The 24,396-nt window shown below is 45.9% G+C and overlaps 1 protein-coding gene across 1 annotated transcript in view; it reads left to right on the top strand.

Moving 5' to 3' along the window:
* TENM4 (teneurin transmembrane protein 4) overlaps window positions 1–3,007 on the top strand; it is an 826,730-nt gene extending 823,723 nt beyond the window's left edge. The window contains exon 32 of the mRNA XM_014941555.1: window positions 1,980–3,007. Coding sequence (XP_014797041.1) covers window positions 1,980–2,738 — 759 coding nt within the window. The 3' untranslated portion in view covers window positions 2,739–3,007. The remainder of the gene's footprint in view (window positions 1–1,979) is intronic.
* The last annotated feature ends 21,389 nt before the right edge of the window (window positions 3,008–24,396 follow it).

The raw sequence follows: 24,396 nt of genomic DNA, 5'->3' as shown, positions 1-24,396 counted from the left end.
TGGTAAACATGGTGATGTGTATGTAGATGGTGATATATAAAAAGACCACGGGACATTGCACTGCAGCGCAGGAGACCTGATTTACATCCTTGAATGAAGGAGCTCAAACCCAACAGTGATTCAACATGACTAATGAGAAATGCCTGTTCCTATCACTTGTAAAAGTTACTGAGGCGAGTTGGAAGAGCAAAATGGCACGTTGGATGGTGGGGAGGGACCACCTAGAGGCAATCCATACGAGATGCACCTGAGAAGAATATCTCCCCATTTAAACCTCTCTGAAGAGGGAATAGCCAACCAAGGTTGTGCAGGATGCACTTATTTAGAACAGTGTTTCACCGAGCTTAGGAACCTAATTGCTTCATGTCCATCATCAGTGACATCTACATTAATTATGTCTGTTTTTTGCATAATTAGAGCACTTGTGCAGTTGGCAGGGAAGCTGGGTTTGGCTCCCTATCAGTCTGTTAATTATATCACGCTGTAGGCTGTTTGTGAGATCCCCCACAGGCGGTGTGGGGAGAACCAGAAAGAGTTCCTCTTCCATAGATGACTGGTTCCTGCTCCAACTACTACGCTGTTAATCAAAAGAGGGAAAGGAGGAGCTGCACCAGCCTGCTTGGCACTTTGAATTAAAGTCAGTCCTGGATATTTTAATGCTTAACAACCCAAAACATGCTCTTGAACTTGCGCACCTCTGTTCCCTTATAGTTTTCTCCTTTATAGAGCAAAACTGCTCATAACCTCTGAGCGAGTTGCAATGCTAAATCCCTTATTTTTGTTTCTTTAGTGCTTTGAGACCCTTCCCTGGAAAGGGCCACCATGGAAATGAGGGTTTATTTCCCTTTCCTTGCCGTGTAACAAGTCTTAGCTGAGAGGTCCACGCTGAAACGCCTGCATCATCTGAATTGTCCTCTGGCAGCCAGGGAAGGATGTGAGCCTTTAGCTTGGGAACGGTTTAAGGCAATATCCTTCATGGATGTTAAATTTCCTCAAAATAATTGGAGTGCAGCAAACTTTTCTTTGTAGCCTATTTTTAATCCTGGATGTCATTACATTATTGAGCTGAGCCATTGGCAGTGCCAGCAGAGTTTTGTCGTAGCGTCCTCTTGCTTTTGTGAAATTTGAGCAAATAATTGTTCATGAACAGGGGTCTGTAAGAAGCCTGCGCTGCCGTGAATTGATGAGAGCATTTCCAAAGACATTTTGCAGTAATGATGAGCTGCTGACTCGCCGTGTGCTGGCTCCATTATACACTAACAGCAAAAGTGACTTTGTATTGTACCTGACTGCAAATGATCCGGACTGTTGTCTCTCAGAGCTTTTGCTTCAGTATAAGCCAAAACTTGAGCATCAGGTGGGGCTGGCCTTAGCTCAGGGAGCCTGAAGCATTGTAGGAAGGTTTGCAGGGCCTTCCTTGAGTTTTGAACAACCTGCTTTGGCCAGGTTGAAATGGGTTATAAAGGGGTTATGGCCACTGTGGTCCTACCTGAGATGCAGGGGCTTTTGAAGGTAGCACAAGAAGTTACAAAGTGAAGTTGAAACAGAGGGAACTTTTACAAATACTTTCACAATTTTTGACAGAAAATCTGAAAGCACTTTATGAAGCATCATGGTCACAAGGTGAATGATTTTTTGTGTGCAGATGAAAAACACTGAAGCACAAAATAATTGCATGTCCAAACTAGACCTTCACACCACTGAGGCAAAAAATCCTTTTCTACTCTTACATCCTTCAGTCTGTGAGAATAAACACAGTTCAGTTTATTGAAACTAAAAGCATTAGGGGGAATAACCTGATAACACTTGTCTTCCACTAAAAAGAATTAAAAATGTGGAAAAATTTGATACAAGTTGCTAAGAGCTCCTCGTTAGATGTTTCCAGGATGTCCTGCTGGTCTCCAGCATGCTAATAATGCCTTTGCATCATCAAACGTTTCTTTCTAACACATCTTTCTCTTCTTTCTCTCCTTGCCCAGTCAATTTTGGGGGTCCAGTGTGAAGTGCAGAAGCAGCTGAAGGCCTTTGTCACTCTCGAGCGCTTCGAACGGATCTACAGCTCCAGCATCGCCGGGTGCAGGCAGGTCAAGAAGAACAAGAACTTTGCCTCTGGAGGCTCTATCTTCGGCAAAGGCGTCAAGTTCGCCATGAAGGACGGGCGCGTGGCCACCGACATTATCAGTGTGGCCAACGAGGATGGGCGGAGGATCGCCGCCATCCTCAACAACGCCCATTACCTGGAGAACTTGCACTTCACCATCGACGGGGTGGACACGCACTATTTCATTAAGCAAGGGCCGTCGGAGGGCGACCTCTCCATCTTGGGCCTCAGCGGCGGGCGGAGGACCCTGGAGAACGGCGTGAACGTGACGGTGTCCCAGATCAACACAGTGCTCAGTGGAAGGACTAGACGTTACACGGACATCCAGCTCCAGTACGGTGCACTGTGTCTAAACACCCGCTACGGGACCACCTTGGACGAGGAGAAGGCCCGCGTCCTGGAGCTGGCCCGACAGCGCGCTGTGGCCCAAGCTTGGTCCCGGGAACAGCAGAGACTGCGGGATGGGGAGGAGGGGATTCGCTCGTGGACAGAAGGGGAGAAGCAACAAGTGCTAAACACGGGCCGGGTACAGGGCTACGACGGCTATTTTGTCATCTCAGTGGAGCAGTACCCCGAACTCTCAGACAGCGCCAACAACATCCACTTCATGAGACAGAGCGAAATGGGCAGAAGGTGACAGAGAGGGGTCGGATGCGGTGACTTCTTGCCAAAGACAGCTACTCTTTTGTGGCCACTTACCTGACTGTGTTGTACTCAACCCTTTTTCTAAACCGAACGAGGCTGGGGAGGGGGGGGCGGGAGGAAAATAGAAAGAGAAGGAATAACGCGGTTGCACTGTAACTCATGCAACATACTTTTTATTTTTCCTCTTTGATTTGGCCTTCACGCGTTTTTTGCAATGAACAGAAGGTATATTTTGCCGTAGTGTGATCACAGTGAAATTTACTGTCTCTTGTCCTTTTTTTTTTTGATTTTTTTTTTGTTGTTGTTGTTGATTTTTTGGTTGGGTTTGTTGGGTTTTTTTCCCCCACCCCTGCCCTTTGTGAGGAATTTGAAGTGGGGAGTCGTCGACGTACGTCCTTAGGTGTGAAGTGCGAAATGGGTGTCTGTGCTAACGTGTGTCATCCTAACCCTTTCTGATTTGGGGCAGGGACAGATAGCCTTCCACCCGACAGACGGGGAGTGTGTGGCGTGCCGGAGAGTTCCCCCCCCTCCCCCAACCCCGAGAAGAAGAAAGGAGATGGAAGATGACGCTGATTCCGATACTCCAAAAAGTGACCGTCCGAATCATGTGCCTCAAAAGAGACCTTACAAGTAGTTTTCACGTTTCACTTGGGACTTAAAGTGGGGGATTTTTTTTGTGGGGGGTGCTCCTGCTGAGCAGAAGTAGATTATAGAGGCAAAGGAGCTGATTATATTAACTTGCAAGATGATTCTCTTCCTTCCTGAACTGGAATAAAAAAAGAAAAAAAATCAGTCTTTTTTCATTACGAGAGTAGATACTTCGGGGGGGTTTTTTTGTGTATGCGCAAATCCTGGTTTTAGTTAAAAAACCTAGCAAAAGCCAAGAAAGGGACTCCTGCTCTATTGAGAAAAGCTAAAATAAATCCTCTCTCTCATACGTAGAGCTGTTCTATAGGTGGATTTAATGCACCCATGTTGTACATTTGCTAATGGCATAACTTCATTAAATGTATAGTGTTTCAGTACACGAGGCTACGTGTTTAACAGTCCACTGTGCTGTATCTGATAAAACCAGTTAATTTTTTTAGGAAGCTGATTTGAATTTAAAAGTAGTTATAGTATCCCGGTGACATACCACTGAAAATTAGAGCAAGCCAAGCCCTGCTTTTCCTGATCCTGGAGCTTGTATTTATTGGCTGGGAAACGCAGTTTTGAGTAGCATGCTGGCAAGTCGTTTATGACTATGGCAGATAAATGTCTCCCGGGGACTTTGGCAGCAGGGATTTTAAAACGTTTAATAAGTAGCAACAGCTTGTGTGTGGTGGGACAAGAAGGGGAATGTTGGAATCGACCCTCTCACTGTTTCTTACACGGGCTCGAATTAAAGGGGTTGCCTGTTGGCCGTGGAGAAGGGGGAGGTTGGATGGAAATGCCCACTACGGAGGGGACCGAGTGCTTGACTAAGAAACTGCTGACAAAGTCACTGGGCATGCTAATGTAATTTGTATTCACATAACCTCTGTGCTCTGGTATCTGCAAGAGTCCTTGAAATTCAAGGGAACGTGGAGATGAGCTTAGCATCTTCTCCCCTGCCTGAAACAGTCCTGTGGTAGCAGGGCGGGTTCCTGCACCCCTGTTCCTGTGGGCAGAGGTGTCACCCCACCTCTGGAGCTCTGGCTGGAGGTGGCCAACCCTGCTCCCGAGCAGATCTTCTCTACCACACTGACACCTGCACGTATCCTGACTCTGAGAGCTCTCACCGTGTCTCTCTGGGAACATCTCCAGTCCTGATATTTTATTATTTTTTTTTATTCCATCCACTTTGATCGTTGCTTCCCACTTCTGCAGAGAGATAACCCAAGATGTGCAAACCCACGCCAAGGCTGTTTTCTTACTTGGAGCCCTGTGATGCACCCGTGTCCCCAGAGCCAGCTCTTCTGCTCTCCCGCCACCACCACTGACATCCTCCAACACAGCCTGACCCCTCCCCGCAGGCTCCAGCCCCCCGGATAAAGCAGGGGGGGTGTGTTGGGCACCCAATTCTCCAGCAGCAAAACCTTGGCAGCCCCGGCACGATGGCGGTTTCCCCGTAGACGCCGGCTGCCAGCTCCGTCTGCCTCTCCTGTCTGTTCCCCAACGCTTGCCAAGGAGGAAGGTGATGGGACGGAAAATCCCCCAACAGACTCTTCCTCCTCCAGTTCCCCAATCCCTCAGGCCCTTTGGCTGCGTGGCCAGAGTTTTGGGGGCTGCAGAGCCCTGGGGCTGACCCGTGTTGGAGCCACCCGCTGGTATGGTCCTGATTTTCTGGTGGTCCCAATTTTCTGGTGGTCCCTTCTGCTTGCCACCAGGGTGATGTTGCTGGTGCTGTGCTTCAAACCGCCCCTTGCAGCTCACAACCTTTATTACTTTGGCAGGAGTGAATCGCGGGCAGCTGGGCTGGGAAGGGTATCCAGCTCTGGCAGAGCTGGCTGGGAGGAGAAGCGTTGGCCAGGCCAGCTCTAGGCTTTGGCAAGGGAGAAGTTGCTTTGGGCAACTGCCCACCAGGGATGGTTAAAAGGCCGTGGCATTACCACCTGCATTGCTGGTATCAAACGCTTGGCAAGCCTGGGTTGCCCTGAGGATGCACTGGTGGGGATTAGGGGCAGCATTAGCCAAACCAGCAGTTGCCACCTACTCAAACGAGACACCACCGTCTTCCAGGGCTACCCAGCTCCCTGCTTCCCTCTCCCTGAGTCACAGCAGGGACAAATCCCTCCCAGAACCTCAACCTTGAGATGGCTTTCGGTGTCTAAAACAGCATGCATGGAGGAAAGAAGAGCTGTAGGACACTGGGTCAAAAGGCATGAACCCCAGTGAAGACCGGCTCAACGTGCATCCTGATTATACTGCTCCTGTCCAAGCGGCTCCCAAGAAAAGTGGTGCTTCTACATCCATCCCGTCCATGTGTTACGATGCTATGAGGAGCAGCGCAACAGGACACAGGCCACCTTTCCACGCAGCCAAGGAAAGGGAGTGGAGAGTGAAACGTTCCTCCTGGAACCCTGCCAGCCTGCGGTGGCACCTCGACAGCCTTACACAGACTCTTCAGGTTATTACACAAGCTAATGACTTTGAGGAGTTCACCCGTTTTTCAAGAGTCTTACGGTCCCGCCACACACGTAGAGCACGCCTGGACCCAGGAGCCATCCCGCTCCGTACCACGGCGGAGGCAGCCCAGGTGGTGTTTCTCAGCATCCTCAAGCCACGGTGGAATGCGACTGTTCCTGGCTGCCCACCAGGCCTATGGGGGTCTTCTCCTGACGTGGGAACTACGGACATTATATCAAAAAAGGCGGGGGGGAGAAATATGTAAAAGTATATATATGTATGTGTTGCTCTTCTCTTTATCAAAACCTTTAACCAAAAAAATTTAAAAGGGATGGGCTCTCTAGTGCTGGGGACAAACCTGTCCAAAGACAGTTCATGAATCCTCAGTCTCTACGAAATCTTCGCCCTTTCCACTTTACCTAGATGGCAAAACTAGAAACAAGCATTTTTCAGTCCTGAAGCCCTAAATTTCCCCCTTCATTAGTGAAAAATTGCTTTTTTTCTGCAGGATCTCAAATGCGTCCCCATGGAAGTTGCAGGAACGAGCTGTGAACACAAAGGGATGTGCCCGTCCCCAGAGACTGCACTCTGCTGTCCCCAAGCACTTCTGCTCAAGGGGTGTCCCCACAGGTCCTTCACAGCCCTTGCCTTGCCCCACTTCCCTCCCTGTGGGGCCATGCCGTGGCTGCCCAATCCTTCTTGCTACCCCTTCGAGGTAACAGATCTCACTTCTGTAAGACTGGGCAGTCCTGGGTGCAAATCCCATGGTGCTACCCCTCATGTTCCATTGGTCTAGGTCCTCTTTCAACGGCCAGTTGCAAGCCAGACCATCTCCAAGGGAAAATGTCACTGTGGCCTCACGTGCTTTTGTGGCTTGACTTTGAGAAGTCACTATTTTCTTGACTCCCCAAAAGAGGAACACATTCCTCCACCAAAAGGAGTTTCCCTTCAAGATGCAAAGGCATAGCTTATATTACTTTGAAGTCCTGAGCTTGTCTCCAGTCCAAAGGGTGGTGGGAAGGACCATGGTCAAGGCTTACAGCCTGGAGGAGAAAGTCCATCTGTCTGGAGCAGGGGCTGCGGTTCCAGGGGGTAAGGACCAACAGCTCAAACCCTCAGTAGCTGGAGCTGGTACCAAAACACGCTCCGTTTGAAGGAACAACAGTGATGGGACCAACTTGCTGTGGCATCCAGACATGTATCAGTGCTATGAGGGTTCTCCAGCTGAGAAACATCCTGTGTGCTCAGCCCAAGGGGAGAGGAGCAAGACTAATTTGGCATCGCGAGAAACGCTGCAGTGTTTGTTTCCTCTGAGCTCTTTATTTTATTTTTTTTTTTTTTTCCCTTTCAACTGAAGATTGGAGCTTGGAAAAATCATTAAGCAGTGGTGACCGGAGGGAATCATGCGGCTCATCATATCTTTGTCATCACAGCTATTGATCAGAGCCACGATGAAAATGGGCCAACAGCTCTAAACAACGCCAGGCGAGAGCCGATGAGACGAAGGTCGTTAAGAGCCCCGACACTTGATTCGGGTTTAAAAGACACAGATGATTGGGAGCAGTCCCTGAGACACCATTTGGCCGTAACTTAGAAACAGTGAGGGATTTCTGTAATATATCTGCAGACGCTTTATTGAGCGTAGGGATCGGCGTGAGATCCTGCTCAGTCTATTAGACAGACAGGGCAACCAGAATAAATCAAAATTGTTTAAAAATAAAAAAAAAAATAAAAATTCCAATAAAGTACTTTTTCAGCTGCGACTTGTAAGTGTCACCGTGATGGATGGCAGGGCAATCCATTATGCAAAGACAAGGCTCTTAACATGAAATTTTAGAATTCAATTTTACGATTTACAGGGAGGGCCCCCCTCGTATTTTCGGCACGGCGGTCTGTTCTGATTCAATCTCTGCGTAATTGAAAGCAGGGCCAGGGATCTGGGTTCATCCTACAGCCGCTTTTTAAAAGGGGAGGAGAAACAAGCACCTATCACATTAATAATGGGGTTAAAAAGATTGCTGTGCTCATTAAATCTTATTTGCTTTATCTCCTCTCCCTGGCGGCACAGCCAAACTTGGGAAATATGGATGCTGTGCCTTCGTGCTGGGGTTGGGGTTTGGTGGGATAAAACCTGGCTCCCATTTGGCCAGTGGCATCCTCCATCCCATGGCAGGATCCCATGGCCCAGGGCTTTTTTGCTCCTGTTATTACAGGACAGCAAGCTTTTCGGCATCTCTTTTTAATATAATCGCTCTTTTTTTATTATGATCACTAAATGGTTAGATATTTGAATCCCCACGTTCTGTTGAAGAATTTTCATGAGTTTTATAAAAGTAAAAAGGAAAAAAAAAATAATAAATCAACCCAGCTTTTTTTGTGGTTGGTGTTTTTTTTCATCTCTAGGGTACGTTGAAATAAAATTAGTGGCGAATGTGGAGCAAACTTTATGCAGAGACTGTGGAGAGATGTCACACCCCATCCTGGGCCACCCATGTCACCCGTCCTGGATGAAGGGCCATTGTGTGTCCCGGGGGCCGTTCCCCACGATGTTTTTCCACCCTCTGTGACCCTCACTGGGAACAGCCCAGCCTGCCCAAGGGAAACCTCTTGTGTCTCTTGCCTGCCTTCCTTTAATTACCATAAAACCGTGTGTTCCTGACAAAGTCTTACATGGCTCAACTGTTAACTCCCATCCCAGAGGTCAATACTTTCTGGGCAGGGGAGCATAGAAAACCACAAGTGAAAATTAACTAAATATATATATACGTATATATATATATATATATATATATATAAAATCTTTTTTTTTTTCCTCAGAGCTGGAAACTGTTCAAGCAAACAATGGAACTTTCCAAAAAGAAAATTAAAACTTTCAGACCGTTTGCAGATGTTGTTGAAATAACCAATCAAAGAATCACACTTTTCTATTAAAAAAAATAAAAATTAAAATAATGTTTATTTTGTGCGAGGACTTCTAATGCAGCTCCAGCCGAGAAGAGGACTTTGTATCAAAGCTGCATCTGTAAGCCCAGCACTGGGGACTCTTGTCATTACCCTGTGTAATAATTTTCCTGAAGTCTGGAACTAATTTTTTGAGAAATTTTTTTTCTCGACACTCTGTGTTTCTAATACTGTATTCTTGACTGTGTAAATACAACCAGGCTGTAAATAAGTGCAGATGTAGATACCTTCTAGGAAAAAAAAAAAAGCAAACAGACAGAAGTGACCGTGTGTAGCCTTCGGTGACAAATAAAAGAATATTTTGTGTTTAAATAGTGCTTTTTTTTTTTTTTCTGTGAAATTTCGAATTTCTTCACTTCAGCTGTTTGGTCCTTTCATGGGAGATGGACCAGGTGCAGGAATTGATCAAAATGTGTGTCCCCCCCCCTCCTCAAATTTGCACTTTCAGGAGCATCCCCCACTGTACAGGGGGTGCAGGGTCACGGGTGCCTTCAGGGCTTTGCTGATCTGGGAGGGAATGCCAGGGGTTTGGAGCATCCCTGAGGCACTGGGGGAAGTCCCCATCCTAGCAGAGAGGCAAGCAAACTGGGGAAACTATATTGTGCCCAAGAAAAATCAACTTATCACTACCATTGCGCCCCCCACCAAAAAAAAAAAAAAAAATTAGTAAAAATATCAAGATATTATTACATTTTGTGATACCTCCAGTGGAGATGTGCATCTGACCCTTCTTCATCCAGAGGGAGAAGAAAAGCTGCTGCAGCACTTGCCATAGTGATCCAGGGAAACCCTTGCGTGATCCTTAATACAGTCTGGTCCAGTCCAGCTGGTGGCTTGTTCTGATCCTTTTCCTGAAGGAAAAGAATCATAGAATCATTCAGGTTAGAAGAGACCCTTGGGATCATTGAGTCCAACCATCTACCCTACTCTACAAAGTTCTCCCCTATACCATATCCCTCAACACCACATCTAAAAGACTCTTAAACACATTCAGGGATGGTGACTCAACCACCTCCCTGGGCAGCCTATTCCAGTGTCTGACCACTCTTTCTGTGAAAAATTCTTTCCTAATGTCCACTCTAAACCTACCCTGTTAGAGCTTGAAGCCATTCCCTCTCGTTCTGTCATTAATTACCTGTGAGAAGAGACCAGCACCAACCTCTCTACAGTGTCCTTTCACATAGTTGTAGAGAGTGATGAGGTCTCCCCTCAGCCTCTTCCTCAAACTAAACAGTCCCAACTCCTTCAATCGCTCCTCATACGATTTGTTTTCCAGCCCCCTCACCAGCTTCATTGCCCTCCTCTGCACTCGCTCCAGCACCTCGATATCTCTCTTGGATTGAGGTGCCCAGAACTGGACACAATACTCGAGGTGTGGCCTCACCAGTGCTGAGTACAGAGGGACAATCACCTCCTTACTTCTGCTGGTCACAGTATTTCTAATACAAGCCGGGATGCCATTAGAAAAACATGGCTAGATGTGTATTGAGGGAAATATTCTTGCATGATCCTTGGGGACAACCTAATGGGAAGGTGAAGCATAGGGCTGGGTGGCAGTCACTGGAGGAGAAGCGGGGAGTCCCTCCATGGTCATCCAGATTTACTGCCTTGGCGCAGCTCTGCTCTCCAAAACCAGGGGAAATTGGGTCTTTCAGGACTAAAAGTAAGGTCAAGCATCACTGGTGTGATTTTCCTCCTCTGAAAGGAGGTGCCTGGGGCAGGGCAAATAAATGGCCTCTGTTTCTCCTTTGGCACTAAACAGAGCCAGAGGGACCAGTTCAGACATCTCCCTACACATGTCTTAAGTTAGGTAAGAAGAGTCCAACTGCTGGTGGATGTTAGCATGTAAGAGGTTTCCCTGAGGTTTCTACCCATTTTTGGCCATTCCTGGTGGGATGTTATCCTCTCCACCAACAACATATGCTTTGTTTCAGGGCCAAGCTTCAGCTTCCATCCACCAGAAGCTGGTGCAGCTTCTCCAGCCATCCCACAGAGCAAATATTCCCCTGACACCAACCAAGTCCCCTTTTTGCTGTTCCTTCGCAGAATAAACTCCTTCATCCTTATGGCACAAAATCTACTTTCCAGCTGCAGGATATTGACAGTTTCTCCATCCTCTGTTGTGTTTTGTCACCTTTGCTTCAGCATGAGGGTTCCACTCACAGAATCACAGAATGATATGGGGTGGGAAGGGACCTCTGGAGATCATCTAGTCCAACCCCCCTGCCAAAGCAGGTCCACCCAGAGCAGGTTACACAAGAATGCGTCAAGGCGGGGTTTGAAAGTCTTTAGAGACAGACTCCACCACCTCTCCAGGCAGCCTGTTCCAGGGCTCTGCCACCCTCAAAGTGAAGAAGTTCCTCCTCATGTTTAGATGGAACTTCTTATGTTCAAGTTTGTGCCCATTTCCTCTTGTCCTTTACCTGCACTCACCTTGCTCATAAAGGCAGGGTCTTGCCCATGGGGGATTTTTAGCTCCAAGGAAGGTGTTGGTCCCTTCTTTCTTGCCATAGAAAGTGCCTATTGAGATAATCACGTGAAGACCTTGACGTCCTCCCTGGAGCTTCTGGTTTCCCATGGGTCTGATTTGCAGCCTTTGCTCCGAGGCAGATGCATTGATTTGCACTGGGCTGTTACTCACGTGCATTTTCCTAGTCTGTGCTTAGCCAGGGGATTCAGATCACCCTGAGACAGTGACCTGCCCTCCCTGGTACCCGACGTCCATCACTTGTTGTTCCACCTGCTGTTTATCATCGGGAAAGACCCTGCTTTCAATCATTGGTAACTATATTGAAACGCATTGGCCCAAGGAGTAATCCCCGAGGGTAGCCAAGGAAACAGCAACATTTCAAGTTGCTGGGTTTGGCTCTGCCTCGTGCAGTCGTGCCAGATAAGACCAATGTTTTAATCAAAATATTATGGGTAGTAAATGGAGTGCTTTCGGGAGAGCAGCCCTGCCATGCCAGTTCAATAGGCCAGAGCAGACTTATCACATCGTGTTTTTAATAAGGGCCATAGCCCAAGGCCTCTGGCTTATCTTTCAGGAGACTGCAAGGAGACTTTCCTTGTTGTTAAGCTTGGAGCAAAGAAAAATTTGTCCTCTTCCACTCATAGAAAGCAACTGAAGCCTCAACTGCGGACCACACCTCATATATGGTTGGAAAGTACTAAAAATAAAGAATGGTGATTATATTCACATGGGAGAAATAGACACATGGAGAACACAAATTATGTGCCTTCGGGTGGGTCATGCCCACAAGTGCATTATAGTGTCCTAAGCCCTGCCAGCACATCTTTGTCAGAGGTAACTGAAAGAGGGGAGATTTAGATCTGATATTAGGAAGAAATTCTTTACTCTGAGGGTGATGAGACACTGGAACAAGTTGCACAGAGAAGCTGTGGATGCCCCATCCCTGGAGGTGTTCAAGGCCAGGCTGGATGGGGCTTTGAGCAACCTGGTCTGGTGGGACGTGTCCCTGCCCATGGCAGGGGGGTTGCACTAGATGATCTTTAAGGTCCCTTCCAACTCTAACCATTCTATGATTCTATGATTTACTCAGCAAAGGATGGGGAAAAATACAGGAACTTGAGCAAGCACTGTGTCCTTGCATTTAATGACCCAGCTCATGTCCCACTCTCTGAATTAAATAAAAAACAACCACAGCCAAAAAAAAGGCTCTGTTGCTCAGGCTGCTCGAGCAGCTCCGAGTCCACTGCTTGCATCACAGAGCAGAACTTTTTTAACCCTAAGTTCAGAAAATGTTTTCTTACCCCAGGGGTGTCTCGGGCAGGGGAAGTCAGTGGCCAGATCATTAGAGCAAGTTTGTTCAGCAAAGGCAGTCCTGCAAGTGAGATGCTGCAAGCCAGCGGGACCGTGTGATGGCTTTGATTTCTGCCTCCAAGAGCAGGAGATGAGAGGGCTCCGTTAGCTCATCATCATGCTGTTATTTTCCATCTGGGAGATACTCGTGTCCTCCAGGAGTTTTACATAACCAGACCTCATCATCCACCATCAATCCAAGCTCCAAAACCCTCAAGGCCTAAATTTGAAGCCGGAGTGTGACAAGCCTGGCAGAAAAGCCTCCTTAACAAGCGGGACTGCTCATCAGTGGTACAGAGATAATCAAGGCAGCGGGTTAATAAGCCACGGCGGGTCACAGGCTGGTGGAAGATTGTGCGAATACACTCTGTGATGCAGCCAGAAAGGCATTCATGAAATCGCTTCTACAAATCTTCCACCATGTGGTCCCAGATTTTAATGAAAAAAATGGACTAAAACTGATTTGCAAATGAAACATATAAAGAAATAAGGACTTTGCAGTTGTTTGCAATAACTGTGCTTTGTACCTGTGCTATGTTTCCCATCAGAAATCTCCTTCCTAGCTACAGAAAATATTACCTCCATTTTACAAGTGGGACAAACAAGGCACTGAGGTTAAATGTTTGGCCTGAGATCACACAGTTGGGGGATAAATAATGAAAAAGCCATGACTCAAAGGCCCTGTGCCACTCGCTCACTGGCGTGACTACTTCTGGGCTGAGTTTTCTGCTCATTGTATCTCATTACTTTGCCATCTGAGTCATGGCATTTTTAATTAGAGCTGCTCCCACACCTCCGTAATAAAGTAGCATTTAAAAGGGGCTGATTTCAGACTGCAATGATCAAAGAGCATTTGGGAATGGCCCTGCTGCCCAACATTGGGTTGGCCAGGTCTCTCATCACTGTAGGTGAGCAGGGTCCTCTTCACACCAGGATGAGCGTGAAACCCAAGGTTTGCTGCATTTCAGCCTCTCGTTGTTGGAAAGGAACTGGCTGCTTTTGGTTTCCTACGTGTAATCTTCATTGTAGAATGGAGCTTGTTTATAAACGGGAGCAAAATGTTCATCAACAGCAATAATCTGGAGCTCATGATTTTCAAACAACTTCAGAAGTTGCTCAAATGACTTACTTATTAGATGTCCAAACCCAGGACATGGCAGTCCACATGAACCAGCTCATGGCAAGAGGCACTGGTGCAAAGCCATGACTAAGGGGCAGTCAGAAATGACCTGTTTCTATACCTAAAAAGCTTCTGTATTTATACTTCCTAGGATAAGCATTCCTGAGGCAGGAAGGAAAAAACACCAAACATGACAACAGTCAAGGAGCAGGTCCCAAGGGTAGCTCATGAGTCCACCTACACTGAGGATCTCACCAACTTGCTGCCGAGACCTTCAGGGCCCAGTGGGTGAGTGGAACCAAGATGCAGGAGGATTTTTTTCATGAGTAAATGTAAATACAGCCCCTAGAGTTTGATGCTAGCTGGTGGACCTCAGTGGTGCCTGAGTTTTGGTCAAGGGGGCTAAAATAGCAGCTGTAAGAGGTTAGACCCCTTGAGACTGTCTTTTCTATCATCCTGGACATGTTCTGCGCTAGGGTCCTCTTTCTGGTCATAGCATAAGTCCTTGCTTGTGCCAGCTCTGCTTTGGGGTGAAGAGTTGGATCAAGAGGATATTGCACATCGGCATCCCTCTGCTTCCCTTCATGCTGTCCCTGAGCGTCTACATGCCTCTGGATGTCACAGCAGAAGAAGTCACCTCCAGCAGGTGTCCTGCTGTCTCCAGGTGAGATAGCACCAAGGATGCTCACCTACATGCCCACAGCTTTGGGAAGCTCAGGGCTTCCCACCTACACAGCATGCAGCTTGCCGTGCTGCTCACACCCCACAGCTGAAAACGAGTTGCATATTCCCCTAGAAATATATATGTATATACATAAAAAAGTGTGCGTGTTTAAGAGGAGCAGCCACAAGATGGATTGTCAGGTATTTATAACCATTTAGGAGAATCTTCCACCCTTCCCTGCTCTCCCCCCACACCCACACAGGCACAGGATCACCAGCCCCCATCCCTCCTCTCCTCCCTGCAGGTGCACTCTGAGCAAGCAAAGCCCCGTGTGATTGCTCGGTGCCCTACATCCCCAGGTCTTGTCATCTGGCAGCTTTTCTGAACACGGCTTTCTTCCTCTCAGCAATTCTGTGGGGACCTTGAGAAACGACTGCAGCAAACATGCCCTGCCACTTCAAAGTTGGAGGCTGACGACTCTTGAAATGCACTTTTCTTCTTGTCTTCTTTCTTTTTTTTTTTTTTGTTATTTATTTATTCCCCTCACATGTCTAACAACTCCATCTGTGCTGGCACATGCTCTGGCTCTGGCCATGAACCTGTGTAAGACAGTGATCCAGGTCCAAGGACGTTTTCTATGATCAAGTAGGGAAGAGCAGGCTCCTCTATGAAAACCCTTGGGGAGGCATAAAAATCAATCCTGTTTTTTCATTTTGCAACATAAAACTAGTTAGAGATGGACAAACTCATCCTCTTAAATTTAGACTTCCAGCTGAAACGTGTAGAGGAAGAGCTCACTGCCACACACTCCTCTACAACCAACAGAGAACAAGTGGTTGAGGTCTTGGGTGGGCTGGTAACTGGTTGTGTCTCCTGGTCATCTCTCTGCTCATGGGACCATCCTCCTCAGGTAGGCACCTCAGGTAAGTGGATGAACTGGCTCTATAGGAAAACGAAGTCAACTGAACTTAATGGAGAAAACCCAACACAATCTTTTGAACTCAGCAATTCCATCTTCATTTTTTATTTTCCCCTCCTGGAATAAGAAGTTAAACACTCCCCAGCCTCACAGTGAGGAACACCCAGTGAGGAACTCAGCTTCTAAACTAGCCGACAGGATATAATGGCAGAGCCAAAAATACCTTTCATGAAGGTCCTGATTCAGAAATGGGCTGAAGTATCCCTTTCAGCTGGGGCTGCAACGAGCATCAAAGTCCCAATACTTGCAACCAATACTTGCTCAGGCACCTTTATCTCGCTTGCTCTTATTTGGGTCTTTTCTCCAGCTCTGGCTGTTGTGCACCTCCTTCCCATCATCCCAGTGTCTGTGATCTTCCAGTGTCCCATTAACACTCATTTCACACCTGAAATTGTGTGTGGATTTCTCAGAGAAAGAAGCCCATGAAATAGCGTGCCACCCTTTTCTCAAAGCCTTTTCTACTCCTCTGACCACCCCACCAGCGAGCAGGATGGCAGTACACAAGAAGTTGGAAGGAGACACAGCCAGTACAGCTGACCCCAACTGTCCAAAGAGATATCCCATGCCCTGTGACATCATGCTCAGTATATAGAGCCAGGGGAAGAAGAAGGAAGAAGGGGACATTCAGAATAATGGCATTTTGTCTTCCCAAGTCACCGTTACACGTGATGGAGTCCTGCTTTCCTGGAGATGGCTGAACCTGCCTGACCATGGGATGCAGTGAATTAACTCCTTGTTTCACTTTGCTTGCGAGTGAGGCTTTTGCTCTACCTCTTAAACTGTCTCTACCTCAAGTCATGAGATTTCTCACTTTTACTCTTCCGATTCTCTCCCCCATCCCACCAGGGGAAAATGAGAGAGCAGATACATGTTCCTGGCTGCCAGCTGGGCTTAAACCCTGATGCGCCCCCTTATTTAGAAATATTTCTTTCCTTACAAGACCTTCTTCCTTGTGTTTTCAGACCTCATCCCTGTTTGTTTCGCTCCTTTTCACAGCCTCCAGCAGATTTACATCTTTCTAGGCACGCAGCGGACTGCAGTCCAGCTGTGACCATGAGTGGACTGGTCAGGCTACGTGGTCTTACAGTCACAACCAGCACCTGAATTAACCACGGCAGCTGCACTCAAAATACCCTCAGAAAAGCTGACTTGCAGTGCAGCCAGCATCGCTTTTAGACGGGCTACTGTGCAAGCTGTCATCCAAATCCCTTAACTGATGAAATGTTAATGCTTGGTAATTTCTAAGGCTTATAGTGGAAGAAAGAGGCTGGACGAGGTGACCCCCTGTGTCTGTGTTGATGAGCTGAATTTTAGCCTCCTGGTAGCAGACTCTTCCAGCCTGGCGCTGTTCTTGCTCTGCTGAAAAAAGTGGAGGCGAAAGGAGGTCAGGTAGAACTGGAAGGAAGAATTTAGTCCATTTTTTGGCTGAAAAATGGCAAAAAACTCACTCCAAAACTTTAATTTTGTACAAAACGATTGGGGCATTTTTGAAAAAAATTTCATTTTTTACCGTAAGTCAATCTTTGCAACCAAGAGGCTGTTATGGGACAAGGATTTCTTTAAATATCACTTAAAAATGCAAAACATTCACTTTCATCAGTCCATAAAGGAAAAAAAAAAAAAAAAAGTCATGTTTTGACATTTTGGAAGTTTTCCCAGCATCTTTTACCAAATCTATTCAAACATAATTCAATTTCACAAAACATTTTGGTTGCTGTGCATGTCACTTTGACAAGCATACTGTTGGTCCAAACACCATGGTTGCCATCTCTGTGCTTCAGCCTCTTACCTGCAGAAGGAGGTGGGCAGAGTGCACTGGATCTTGCAGGTCCACCTTCAGGACCAGCTCTACTCCTGGCCTTGGTTCACCACCTCATGCAGTGAAGATGGGGGACCTGCTGGGGTACCTCTGATTGCTAAGTCTGTCTTGATGTCCACAGTCTCTATACTCAACAACATCTCCACAGAACAAATGCTGAATCCCAGTGGGCTTTACTTCAGTCCAAACCTAAGGGTTCACCTTGATGCTTTCTTCTAATATCATCTCCTTGGTGCTCTGTGGGTGCTCCACACTGTGCCCAAAGACTCAACAGGAGTTGTGCTGATGCTAAGAGATGGACAACCACCCACACCAGCACAGATGGGTTGAGCTCCATGGCATGATCCACTGGAGAGACCACATACCACTATGCATCACCCAGCCACAATGAGTGTCCTCAGACCGTGCTGCGATACCAAAGGCAACAGGAATTGCTCCACCTCAGCTCAGAATCTCTCCCCAGCAGCAAACTCCATAGAAATCACTTGTGGGGGCATGAAAACACCACCCACCCCCAATATTTATGCCCAATGTTTGGAAGGGGCATAAAATAGCAGCTCTTGAGCAACAATTGCCCCTTTCACAATTCTTCTTTTAACAGAAAACCATCCAGTGTTTGTCAGTCTAACTTGTGATATTGGCTGTGCCAATGGATCAAAGTGCCCTGATAACAAAAAAGAAATAAAATCAAAATATACGAAGGCTCTAGATAAATCTCTTTTTTGAAAATAATTTAAATGAAAAAATATCATAGCTGAAGCCTGCAGAAAATGTCCAGTACTCCAATTATTGGAGATAGATTCTACATAGCCTCTACATTTTTTTTGAATATGAGTTTATTTTGACATGATCTCTGCATTTTCAGCTGCTGGGAAGGGGAAAAAAATATCCTTCCAGGGCCATTCAAGATAAGCCATGTTTTCCTGTCTCTTTTGACTGAAAATACCAATGAAATTTCTTCCAGTACCGTTCCCCATCTTCCTTTCGTCTCTTCTTATTAGTCTTATCATTTTAGTGCCTCCTTTGATATATAATCCTTTTATGTCGTGCGATGATAAATCAAAATAAAGTGCACCGCTGAGTGATTTTATTGTTATTAAAAGGTCAGCCGTAAGAGGGTCGCATCCTGTCACATATCCTAGAGAATTCATGGAAGGTGCATTGAAAAAAAGGAGGTACCTTGCTTCTTGAATATGTTTAAACCCATTCAAAAGCTACAACATCCCTTCAGCTGAGCTCCATGATGGATCATGCAATGCAGCGTGGTCCAGGCAGAGCTGCAAAGGCTGCGAGAAACCCATCCCTGTCCTTTGGAGGGGTTTTAAAACGTCATTCCTAACTAATGGGAACACTGAATTAATAACAAGGTCTGCTCATCAGGAAGGCGTTGTCTCTCCAAGTCCCTCAGAAGTGATCAGGGTCCATTATCCAGAACAAGAGTCTCCATTATCCCCACCACAGCTCCCTGATTCCTGTCGCATTGCCTTGGCAGCACAGGATGCTGGGGATTGCTCAGGGAGGGTTGTTTTAGGGACAATCATACAATCAGAGAGTGGCTTGGGGTTGGAAGGTCATCAAAGTTCCAACCTTAAAGATCATCCAGTTCCAACCCCCCTGCCATGGGCAGGGACACCTCCCACCAGACCAGGATGCTCAAAGCCCCATCCAACCTGGCTTTGAACACCTCCAGGGATGGGGCAGCCACAGCTTCTCTGGGCAACCTGGGCCAGTGTCTCATCACCCTCCTAGTGAAAAATACAATAAACAATAGGTAAAATAAAATAAACAATAAAATAAATAAAATAGAATAAAATAATATAAATAAAATAAACAATTAAACCTTCTTCAGAAGCCTTATCACTCTCTCTCTCACAGGGCACTGAAATGTGCTTGGAGCATCTCTTAACGACCTATCAATAAGCTCTTCCTGAAAGTGTTTTTAAAACACATCACCACACCTTTTCCCATCACTTGCAGGAGTGCTACAGCCTGATCTTGCAACAACTGACTTGCTTAGCTTGATGCCCAGGAGCAGATTCCCCCAGAGTTTCAGATTTTATTCTTCTCTGTATTACAGAAGCACTTATCCAAAGCGCTGCCAGGTCAGGGCAGAAGGTGCCAGGCAGCAGCTGAAGACAAAAAAAGAGAAGGTAAGAAAATGTAACATATTTTACATGGTTTCTTATTCCTCACTCACCCTCTCACTCCTTTTCAGCAAACCCACCTGAACTGGAGACCTCACAAGGGGCGATGTGGAAGGGAAGTTGGAAAATATATGTTTCCTGACGATGGAGGTAGAAAAGGTGATGAAATGCTCCCTCATAGTTGGAATTGGCCAAAAAAAAAAAAAGGGGTGGATTTCTTCCCCTGCATTTGGAATGTGCTCATTTTGCAAAAAAAAGGAAAAAAAAAATTGCAAAGAAGAATAAAGTTGCCCATGAATGCAAATCTTCCTTTTTTAACCAGTTCAATTCATTCACCGAGGTATTTTATTAATTTTTTTTCTGTAGAAAAAAAAAAAAAAAAAAAAAAAAAAAAAAAACACAGGAAAATTTGCTCCCAGTCTGGATGGACAAACATATGAGAAATCAATAACCAGAAGCAAACACGAAAAAAAAAAAAAAAAAAAAAACCAGGAGAATTTGTTCCCAGTCTGGATGGATAAACATACCAGAAATCAATAACCAGAAGCAAACACACTGACAGAATGACCTGCCAGGGAACAGGCAGTAACAGGCAAGTCAAAATCCCCAAATCCCTGAAGACACTGAAGAGCGTGACAGAGACTCAGACCTCCAGCCCTCCCAATGTGGGCAGCAGGAGGGAATCCACCACCCTTGCACCTCCAGGCAATGCTCAACCCCATTTCTGGACACCCAACAAGACGTCTGCCAGATGTGTGCAAATCTAGAAGATCTCCTGCTGTGGACCAACCACCAGAAATTGCCCAGTTTTCAACGACTTGGCCTCATTCTCGTGGCTTCCGCCACCAGACATGGTGCTCAGAGCTTCAGGAGTTCAGTTTCACAGAAAAACAGAATCTTCATGGTTGGAAAGGACCTTTGAGATCATCGAGTCCAAACATACACACACACACACAAAAAACCAACAACCAAACTGAGATCATCGAGTCCAAACATACACACACACACAAAAAGTCAGGCACCAGAGCATACCCTGAAGTGCCATGTCTACATGTTTCTTAAATACCTGCAGGGATGGTGACTCCACCACTTCCCTGGGCAGATTGCTCCAGTGCCTGGCCACCCTCTCAGTAAAGTAATTCTTCCTAATATCTAATCTAAACCACCCCTGACACAACTTCAGACCATTTCCTCTGGTCCTGTCATTATTCCCTTGGGAGAAGAGGTCAACCCCCACCTCTCTACAACCTTCTTTAAGGGAGTTATAGAGGCCAATGAGGTCTCCCCTCAGCCTCCTCTTCTCTAAACTAAACATGCCCAGAGAGGTCTGCTGCAGAGAGGTCCTCACTGATCTGAATTTTAGAGGGTAATGAGGTCTCCCCTCAGCCTCCTCTTCTCCAAACTAAATATGCCCAGAGAGGTCTTCTGCAGAGAGGTCCTCATTGATCCCCTAAGGGGCTGGGACATCGTGTGCAAGCAAAGCAAGCTCTGGAAGAAGAAATTAGCAGTATGGTGGCGTATGCCATGTCCCCGCTGGTCATATATTAGCAAAGCACCCAGGCTGTTTGCACAAAACAAACACATCACGTGGTGTTTGCTCAAAAATGGCTTGGGTGAGCTATTAACACTTCATTAATACATGATGAAAGGCAAATTTAGAGAGCTCCCCAAAGTGATTGAGATCTCCAAGGGGCCCATAAATGAAATGATAATGTAGTGTAAATAAGGCCTCATAATACAAAGATTGGGAATTAGCCTATGATCTAATAAAAGCAGCAAGATATTACCAGAAATGCATTCCCCCACCTTCCCCAGTTTTGTGCAAAGGTAATATTGTGAGGTTATAAATTGCAAGGACAAAATCTTCCACCTCCAGGAAAAAAAGGGGGAGCTGGAATAGAATAAAAGCAAGGTTTATATAGGTCTGTCAAATCCTCCTGCTTTTGGCTTTAGTGTTTTGGGTTTTTTTTTTTCTTTTTTTTAAATTTTTCCCCAGGGCTATTTCTGTAGGCAGAAAATACACCAGTATGCAGGGGACATTGTTCTGACATTTCAAAAATTGGGTTTGATGTGTTGCTCTGGATTATTTTGAAACTGTATCGGTCCTTATCTCACTAAATATTTCACAGCTCTGCCACCTGAAATGCCTAGAAGAGTGCCCGTGTTGCCCATTAGCTCACTCTGACAGAATTAGCCTAAGCAATATTGTCTGACTTTGGTCAATGATACCAAACAAAGTTTAGGCAGAGAGTGGACAGAGAGTGTAGAGTAGTCCATTAACAATAATATCTTTCCAACCATTGAAGAGGCCATTAGTGTTTGTGCTTATTTTAGCATCTTTGAAAAGGACTGAATGAATCCGTTCTCAGCCCCATAAGTACCTCTCTGCCTATTTTCAGGTATTTATTTTGCATCAGGATTTTGTTCCAGCCTTGAAGTCACTGTGCCACCAGCCATCCAGGAGCATAGATAATGTTTCATGCACACTTGAGCCCAAAGTTCTCACCGATCCTTTTCAGATCTGTTACATAGAGTAGACATAGCTCCTTCTTCAGCAGAAGCGATCAAAGGAGATGTCCATCCTGTCCACCATTAGGCTCCTGAAGTATCACCATCCATTCAACCCATTGCACTACTCTCTCATTACCATCAATCAAGAGAAATTGGGCTGTGATCCATCTTATTCTAAGACAGATGGCTACATTAGGGCAGATGCCTCACACTCTGGAAGTGGCTCTTTCTCTTCACTGGGTATAAAGGGAGGTGAAGCTGAGCTCAGATGGTGGTTGCCGTTGGCTGCCATGAGTCTCGCCTTCACTGACAACTCCTGGTGATGAACCTTGGCCACGTGCTCTTATCCCACCCAAGTGAACAGACTGGTGCTGTGGCCTCACGGAAGATGACTGCATGGAAGGAAAAACTTGAATTATTCTTCAGCAGTAAATCTATTCCCTAAAAATAGTTTTTAGCAAGTAGCTGGGAGAGATTTTCTTGGAGGCTCTGTGAAGAGTCAAAGAAGCATGGAAACGTATGCGTCTTTGGGGGGAAAAGAAATTCCTGGCTCTCTGAAGGGATATTAATGACTAGCAGATGGTTAAAAGACTGGGGAAAATGGATATTTCAAGGATGCCATAAAATAGAAAGACTCATCAGGCTATCCATTGAATTAAAATATTAGGTATTCCTTTTTTTTTTTTTGGTGAATGGGATTCACCAGCACTGCTTTCTTCGGGCCAAGACAAGCAGGTTTATATCCCTGCCCCAGTCAAGCCCCTGGCTGCTACTCATGTGAGTCTTTACTGATTAGGTCAGTGGGCCCATTTCTCCCACCAACATGCTCCCATAGATGATTTTTCACAGAAATGCAATGTGAAGTATGTTTTTCATCACTTCTGGCCCTTTTTACCCTCATTCCACATCCCTCTGTGTGTTGGCTAATGTGAGAACGGTAGATACCACCTGTTTCCAAACCTGGGATGAAAGTCTGGGGATTTTTTTGTCTTTCCACGAGCCAGTTGGGTTAACCTTTTTATTGCTATTGTCACAGAGATGAACAGTTATCAATAGCCAAATACACAGCATTTGCCATGGCTTCTCTGGGTGGCAAGTCCCAGCAACAACAGCCTGCTCTTTATTAAGTCAAACGCACTCGGTTTTATTTCAATTGACAGATGTCTGGATATTTGGCAGAAAGACATGAATTGTATTCCCAGGGATGCACGAGTGTGTTGAAATATATGTTAGTCAAAAATCAAGTTACCTTCGTGTAGATGCAAACATCTACTTCTTCCATGATGAACAGCAGCTCGTCACATCCTCATCTGAATTAAGTCCCTTCATTTCCCAGGCTTGGCGAGGGGGGGAGAAAGAAAGAGGAAAAAAAAAAAGGTTCAGAATCATGTCCAAAGCTCAGGAAGGCCAATTGCTGACTAGCAAACATCTGTCCCCGACCCACGCAAACCCCACCAGGGAAGTGCAGTCTTCCCAAGTTTTGGAAAGGAGGACAGCAGCACTGCTGGATCCCCAGCTGGAAGCGGTCCACGCAGTACACATGGCTTGGATGCAGGGAGCTGCAGGAAAGCCACCGCAGTTTAACACCAACCAGCAGCTCGTGTTTTAATCCATTTTCTGTGCACACACTGCAGGGCTTATAAATCTCCACTTTACATCCAGAATATTCCTGGAAAACAGATTGCTTCTGACAAGGGTTTCTTTTTTATTATTTTATTTTTGAAATATAGATTTTTTTAATACAACATGCTTCCATTGTGTTATATATTGCAGATGACAAACTTCCCAGCTGGTAATTTCCAATCATTTATAACGCTGTTGTGAGAGTCCATATTTTTATATCATACCATATATCTGAAATACGCTGGAAAATATAAAATTATATGAAACTGATAATAAATACATCTCAACAGACAGACACACGCATGAGAAAACTTTCAGATTTTCCTCTCTGCCATATTATGCCTTTTATCTATTTTCCACATATCACTCTCTGAGGCTCTTGCTGGGAGTTTGCCACTGGGAAGCCAGCAAAAGTGAACAGCCTGTGCCGAACAGCCTCCGTTAGGTTACAGAAGCTATTCAGTCTTCGGCTCAGAAAAATCTCAGCCTTTCATGAAGCAAGTCATAAAAAAAAAAAAAAAAAAAACCCAACCTCTGATCTTCAGCTGACATTGTCCAGAAAAGAGTAATATACACAACACGCCCTGGTTAGAGGGGTAGCAAGAGAAAGGATGGAAGCACAAGGCGATATTGGAGCACCTCTAGCAGCTGGGGTAAATTAACCATGCCCTCAAGTGGGCAAAATTTGTGACCATCTGATGAGCCCTGCAGTCGGGTTATGCATCTTCTGAAGGCAATCTTCCTCTGTAAAAGTGGCATCCTTAGATGGTCATATTTACCAGCTCTTAAAAAAAAATAAATATTGCAACCAGGGTGGGCTGAAGAGCAAGCTTCATTAGCGAGATACGTGCTTGCAGAAAGGAAAGGGAGAAGCATCTTGCTGAGAGCTGTGTGTAGCCAAGTCATGTTGCATCCATCTCCC

This window comes from Calidris pugnax, unplaced genomic scaffold, assembly GCF_001431845.1.
Source record: "Calidris pugnax isolate Ruff unplaced genomic scaffold, ASM143184v1 scaffold99, whole genome shotgun sequence".
Lineage (NCBI taxonomy): Eukaryota > Metazoa > Chordata > Aves > Charadriiformes > Scolopacidae > Calidris > Calidris pugnax.
The sequence above is the reverse complement of the archived record's forward strand: the minus strand, read 5'-3'. Positions and strand labels throughout refer to the sequence as shown.